General features: G+C 44.9%; 1 protein-coding gene across 1 annotated transcript in view; it reads left to right on the top strand.

Moving 5' to 3' along the window:
• Positions 1-7,500, top strand: part of LOC143274730 (sulfotransferase 1A1-like) — an 18,082-nt gene that overhangs the window by 6,400 nt on the left and 4,182 nt on the right. The window contains exons 3-5 of the mRNA XM_076578638.1: positions 1,941-2,261; positions 4,594-4,697; positions 6,970-7,129. Coding sequence (XP_076434753.1) covers positions 1,941-2,261; positions 4,594-4,697; positions 6,970-7,129 — 585 coding nt within the window. The remainder of the gene's footprint in view (positions 1-1,940; positions 2,262-4,593; positions 4,698-6,969; positions 7,130-7,500) is intronic.

Genomic DNA, 7,500 nt, shown 5'->3' on the forward strand with positions numbered 1-7,500 from the left:
GGAGTTTACACCATGTGCAAACTACCCCTCAGGTTCGGGACTAAGCTTCTTGTCCATAAAGCCTACTGATAAGCGTGGGCCTTGAAGATTACCCACTAGATCCCACCTGTCTGATGACCCCCCCCCCCCCCCCCCCCCCCCCCCCCCCCCCCCCCTCTGATTTAATCATCGTGGAACAGTTCAAGGACGAACGCTTCTTTCCAGAAGCATTTCTCCACTCAGAAGGAAAGCTGACCATTTACACTGCTACTTTTTTTTTCCTTTTCTTTCTTTATAAGTGGACAGAAGAACTGTCGTATCACATTTTTCTTCCACGTTATATGTCGCAAACATTGTTTCTAAACTTGTGACAATCTCGGCCTGCCAGCATCGGTTGAATCTGCCATGCCGCCCCACCACCCACCCCCAAGCGTCAGGGTTAAGTCAGTTAGCTGTTCATAGACAATGCCTCGGGGTTCTTTTTTTTTTTTTTTTTTGCTGCCCCATCATCTGCGCCGTCTCAGTAGCATTACTCCCACGCCGCTCATTTAGATTCCCCCATACACGGCCACACCCGGGTTCGTCCGTCGCAGTTTCAGCGTCGGCAGTCCACAGGGAACCATCGATGTTAGGTCGCCTGGAGGCCACACACCAGAGGAGACCCTGCACTGCTGCTGAGTCACTTCGGTGGTGTTCAGTGGTACATGGTGCCTGTTCTGTTTTAACGTACTTAGGACATCACCTACTAAGCCCCCTACTAACGACAATAATGGCTTAGTCGCGGAGCCAGACTGAGTGAGCGTCTCTCCCAGAGTGGAGACCGCCACCACGTCCCTCAAACAACAGCCCCCCTATGAATCTGCCGACACTGACGACATTGACAGGACTCACCCAAAGCACGGAAGTGGAGGGGTAATGCCTCGGGGTTCTTCCACGTGAACAAAAAGGATGACTGGGAATTGGGTGGAGGGACACAGACTTCGAACCTCTCCTTGCGAGCGAGGCTCTCCTATGTTGGTATCATGGTTCGCTCTCATAGCTGCACACATTGCGGGCAATCTCAGAGTCCGAGTAGACTCCTTCAGCATTCCACGAGTGTCCTACACACGAAAAGAACTCTTAGCCATTACGTATTTTGTTTGGGGGTAAAACCATTGGGTCTTTCCCAGGGTCTACCTCTTCGCCATTGAGCTCAGCAAGAGACTTCTGAACTCAGGTCTTTAGACTCTTTCTCCTGTATGTTGGAGACAGACTCTATACGACCACTGTTGAAGCAGCTGGTAGTGGTTTCAGGAAGCAAGGTTTTCCTTAGTGGCCCTTCATGTTAGCATGCCAGCATCAAATTGCAAGCCCGATAAACATTCATGAGCTTGCTTTACATTGCAAACCTCAACACGATTGCTAACGATAGTGTTAATGGAACCAGTTTAAACTGACACCTCCTCCTACCCCCCAGCCCTCTAGCGCTGCTAAATTTTAGATTGAGGTTAGTTTTTAAAACGTGTACTGTTTTTTGACTCATCTTCCCCATCCTTGTGGAAAACGGAGACATTAGGGCTTGAATTATAGTACTGTGTGTGTGTGTGTGTGTGTGTGTGTGTGTGTGTGTGTGTGTGTGTGACAGTCAGTCGTGTCCGACTATGACCATCAGAACAGCAGAGGAGGCAACTGCCGTCCCGAATATTTGGGCTAGAATTTGATCATAGTGGAGAGTGTCTTGCCCTACTAACATCCCCACTCTTTCGGCCAAGAAGGTTTTAGGACGGTCGGCGTTTGGATGGTTCCCAAAGGCCAACTAGCCACCAAGGCAGCAGTACTAAGAGGGTCAGTGCAATCTTCCCTCCTAGTTTAATATGTATATGTATATATATATATATATATATATATATATATATATATATGTGTGTGTGTGTGTGTGTGCGTGCGTGCGTGTGTGTGTGTGTGTGTGTGTGTGTACACAGGCACGCACTGGATGTACCGTGTCATCGACATGCTGCAGCGAGGTCAGGTCATCTACGACAAGCGGACGCCCGACTGCACCTTCCTGGACATCCAGCGAATCGAACGACTCGTGGAGCTGGACTCCCCTCGCCTGCTGGTCTCCCATGTGCCCTTTGACCTTCTGCCCCAGGAGGCCAAGGACAAGCGCACCAAGATAGTGCACGTGTACCGCAACCCTCGAGCGGTGCTGGTGTCGCTTTGCTTTCAGATGGCCGCTTTGGAGCCCGATGACGAGAAGTGGTCAATTGACAAGGTGGCTGACCTGATGTTCGCTGGGAAAAGTGAGTTTGGAATGAGTGGACGACACCGAGTGGTTGATTAACTCACTCAGTACGGCCAGTCCTCTCTTCTCCTCTACACAGACCCATCGGATGTCCAGTGGGTGTCTGAATCACCCAACCTTTAGCTTCCGTCGTCAGAATTGTGGTATTCTTTGTCAACATTTACCTCTTCAGTATAAGAGCCTTCCGACTGCAATATTTTGATGATGGTAATTGGGGTGAAACGCTGTTAACGTCGTCTCTTTCGCCGTTCGTATGGAGAGAGTTAACTGATTAACTAAAAAGACGCACTGTTCACACATGATGTTCTTTTGGAAAAAGTGAGTTTGAAGGAGTGAACGAGTTTGATTGGTTGGTTGATTAACTGAATGAAAAGATTCACTGTTAACACGTTATGTTCTCTGGGGGAAAAAGGGAGTCTGAAGGTGTGAACTAGACTGATTGGTTGCTAGATTGGTTGAATGAAGAGATGCACTGATAAAAAAAAAAAGAAGAAGAAGTCTTGTGGTACTGTACTGAATTATGCATTGACTGACATAACTATTTGCTGTTGTTGTTGTTTCTTTTTATTCTTTTTTGTTTGTTTGGTTGTCGTTGTTGCTGTTGTAAAAAGTCTTGTGGTACTGTACTGAATAATGCATTAACTGACAAATCTATTTGTTGTTGGTGGTGGTGTTGTTTCTCTTTCTTTTTCTTTTTTTTTTTTTTTTTTTTGTCGTTTTTGCTGTTGCAAAATGTATGTGCGTGTGGGGCGGGAAAGGAGGGGGGGGGGATCGACAAAGTATGTATCTGTTCTTTTTATTTCCTCCCAATACTTGTTTAAAAGAGGCGCCTCGTGGCAAAATCGGTAAGGCGTTGTGTACTAAGGGATCCTGTTTCCACCACTCTCCGAGGGTTTTAGGTCCCTTTTCGACATAGTGTTTTGTCCTAGGAAATGTCATTAGACTCTTGATTTTCCTCACTCATCCAAGGTGTGGATGGTTTGGGGAGGTTAATCAAAGCGGCATAAGGGGGAGGATTGGTTCCCACCTTCCAATGCCGAGCCCTGGACGCTGTGGATGTGAATTCACTGCCCTGATGGCCGTGAAAGGTTATCATTTGAACCTGTAACCTGTTTAACCATTAGTGTTGGTGAAATTAAAACCATCATGATTGGTTAAAACGGACTGACCAATCTGGGCATCTCCTAAAAGTAACAGGCAGTGGAGGGAAGAATTTTGTTTAATGTCCCGTCACACATATCGGTGATCGAAGACATTTCGTTAAAGTATTTATGAATACATTTGAGTATTATTGGTTTGAAGGGATGGGAGATGTGGATGAATGGAGGGTTGGGGGAAACTGGGCAAATGAGGGTGAAATTTGAAAAAAAAAAAAAAATCTAAATACAATTACAGGAAATTACTCAAAGGACTTCGTAAAAGAGAAGTCGTTAAACTGACAAGCGAAACAATTGATAATGAATGCAAAAAGTAACAGGCAGTGACTGGTCGTACTTAAGACCTTCATGATTGGTTGAAACAAACTGACCAATCTGGGCATCTCTTAGAAGTAACAGGCAGTAACTGGTCATACTTAAGACCTTCATGGTTGGTTGAAACAAACTGACCAATCTGAGCATCTCTTAGAAGTAACAGGCAGTGACTGGTCATGCTTAAGACCTTCATGATTGGTTGAAACAAACTGACCAATCTGAGCATCTCTTAGAAGTAACAGGCAGTGACTGGTCATACTTAAGACCTTCATGATTGGTTGAAACAAACTGACCAATCTGGGCATCTCTTAGAAGTAACAGGCAGTGACTGGTCATACTTAAAACCTTCATGATTGGTTGAAACAAATTGACCAATCTGAGCATCTCTTAGAAGTAACAGGCCGTGACTGGTCGCACTTAAAAACTTCATGATTGGTTGAAACAAATTGACCAATCTGGGCATCTCTTAGAAGTAACAGTCAGTGACTAGTCATACTAAAAACCTTCATGGTTGGTTAAAACAAACTGACCAATCTGGGCATGTCTTTGAAGTAACAGGCCGTGACTGGTCGCACTTAAAAACTTCATGATTGGTTGAAACAGAACTGACCAGCAGTGACTGATCGAACTTAAAACCTTCATGGTTGGTTAAAACAAACTGACCAATCTGGGCATGTCTTTGAAGTTACCTGCAGTGATGGATCCACGCCTAACACCACCCTACACTGATTTGCCTACACACACTTCCTCAGCCCGCTCGTGGCCACGCTCTTTGCACAACCAGGGAACGAGGAGGAGGGAGGGTGGGGCTGGTATGTCTGTATACTCTGTTGACCATTTGTTTTTTTTCTGTTTCAGTGCCCTACTCAGGCTGGTTCAACTATATGGACAAACTCCATGCTTATGAGAAGGAAAACCCAGCTCAACCTATCCTTCATGTATCTTACGAAGAAATGACACAGGTGAGTAGGTTGGTGGATTTTATTTCTAATAATATTGTGGGAAATGCTTCTTGGCTGGGTCCTTTCTGTGTTCTCCTCTGTATGGGCAGTTTTCTGTTTTGAGTCTCAAGGTGGTGTCAACGCATGCTGACTCGGACTGATCCACAGACGCTACGGCACATCTGCTGTTTATATATTTAAAAAAAGGGGGGTGGGGGTGCAGGTGTAAACCCTTCTCATAAACCCAGCTGCGCATATTAGACCTTGGGTACTTATCCCGAGTTTCCTATATAAGCAGTAGCTTAAAATGAAATATAAATGATTAGACACAACTATTAAACTTATATGTGAATACGTTAAAATGTTATAAAGTGAAATATAAATAGAAGGCAAATAGTTGAAATGAAGCAAAAGTAAAAACGGGTTATGCTCAGCGACCCGCGCACACCCGCACTCGCGCACACACTGACAAAAGCATGCAAACACACACACACAGACACAGACACAGACACACACACACACACACACACACACACAGACACACACACACACACACACACACACACACACACACACACACACACACGAGCGAGGAGTCTGCAGACCCCAGGCAGGCACACCTGAAAATTTACAGAAAAGGTGAGACTAGAGAGAAAAACACAAAGAAGAGTTAATTTCAAAGCACTTTTGTAACATCTAATAAGAAGTTTTAGAGTATTAGTGCTAGCAGAATCCCACAACGTAGAAGCATAATCTATGATTGACTGTATATGAGCATCAAAGGATTGTTTTGGGGCGCGTGTGTTTACAAAGTGTTTTATGTTTGATAACTGGAATATTTTGTAGTCATTCTTTTACACAAGTTAGTAATACGTTCAGACCATGATAAATTATTTTCGATAACTACATCAAGAACTCTGTTTGATTTGACTCCATCAGTCTTAACACTGGAAATGAAAATAGTGAATAAATTTATTGACATTATCTGGCGTTTCTGTCGAGTTGTTACAGACATGCATTTAGTTGTAGTTCTTGTTGTTGTTTTAACATTGAGAGATAAAGGGTAATGTTCCCCCCATCTAACTAGTCTGTTCACACTGTCTCGTAAATTGGATGTCAAAACTTTAATGCATGTATGGTCGGAGTTGATGGAGTTGTCATCGGCAAACAATTCACAAACACACACACACGCACAGATGGGGTTACACAACGCACGGGGAGGAAGGTAGCAGAATGGTTAAGACGCTCAGCTGCCAATACAGAGAGTCCGTGAGGGTGTGGGTTCGAATCCCGCTCTCGCCCTTTCTCCTAAGTTTGACTGGAAAATCAAACTGAGCGTCTAGTCTTTCGGATGAGACGATAAACCGAGGTCCCGTGTGCAGCACGCACTTGGCGCACTGAAAAAGAACCCATGGCAACGAGAGTGTTGTCCTCTGGCGAAATTACGTAAAATGAAATCCACTTTCATAGGTACACAAATATGTAAGCATGCACTCAAGGCCTGACTAAGCGCGTTGGGTTATGCTGCTGGTCAGGCATCTGCTCAACAGATGTGGTGTAGCGTGTATGGATTTGTCCGAACGCAGTGACGCCTCCTTGAGAAAGTGAAACTGAAACTGAAACTTGTAATAATTTGCAGTCTTATGTATGCAGATCAAGGCCCAACCCTCAATAGACAGTTGTAGGCTGCATACCCAGGCTCCACCCTAATAACACACCCCTACTCCCACCCCCCCATCCCTCCACACCCACACACCCACAACCATGTTTTTGATAATGTTGCATTAAAGTGTTTTCATTGTATCATGTTCACATACCGCAGTGGCCTTTGGCCTAATCATATTGAATCTCTCTCTCTCTCTCTCTCTCTCTCTCTCTCTCTCTCTCTCTGTCTCAGTCTTTGATACAAATCGTTTTATCTATGATTAATTTCTTCATTTATTTATCTTGTTCCTCTCACACACAGGTAGAATCCCTTGGACAGTGTGAAGAAACTGGCAGAATCCCTGGAGAAGCCAGGGAACGTTGCAGTTGATGTCAGTAAAATGTCAAAGTGTCCAAAAGAGTCAGGTGTTTCCCTCTCTGTCTGATACAGATCGTCTAATTTATGATTGATATATTTATTTTCAGCTCTCTCTCTCTCTCTGTCTCTGTTTCTGTCTCTGCCTCTCTCTCTCTCTCTCTCTCTCTCTCTCTGATACAGATCGTTCGATTTATGATTGATATATTCATTCATTTATTTATGTTCTTTTGTTTCTCTCTTTCTCTCTCTCTCTCTCACACACACACGCAGAATCCCTTGGACACGGTGAAGAAACTGGCAGAATTCCTGGAGAAACCAGGCACCCCAGAAATGTATGCCGCCATCGTGGAAGCCTGCAGTTTTAAGAAGCAGAAAGAGAGCGAGGAGTCTGCAGACCCCAACCAGGCACGCCTGAAATTCTACAGAAAAGGTGAGACAGGAGAGAAAAACACGTCCTAGAAGAAAGGTGCCTAGAAACACACCTGAAGTTTTACAGAAAAGGTGAGACAGGAGGGGGGGGGGGACACGTCTCAGAAGAAAGGTGCCTGTAGGCATACCTGAAGTTTTACAGAAAAGGTGAGACAGGAGAGGGGGGGGGGGACACGTCTCAGAAGAAGGGTGTTTGGAGGCACACCTGAAATTTCACAGAAAAGGTGAGACAGGAGAGGAGGGTGTGTGTGTGTGTGGGAGGGGGGGACACGTCTCAGAAGAAAGGTGTTTGAAGGCACACCTGAAATTTTACAGAAAAGGTGAGACTCCTAGGAGAGGGGGAAAAACACGTCTCAGAAGAAAGGTGTTTAG

The sequence above is a fragment of the Babylonia areolata genome, chromosome 29 (assembly GCF_041734735.1).
Source record: "Babylonia areolata isolate BAREFJ2019XMU chromosome 29, ASM4173473v1, whole genome shotgun sequence".
Lineage (NCBI taxonomy): Eukaryota > Metazoa > Mollusca > Gastropoda > Neogastropoda > Buccinidae > Babylonia > Babylonia areolata.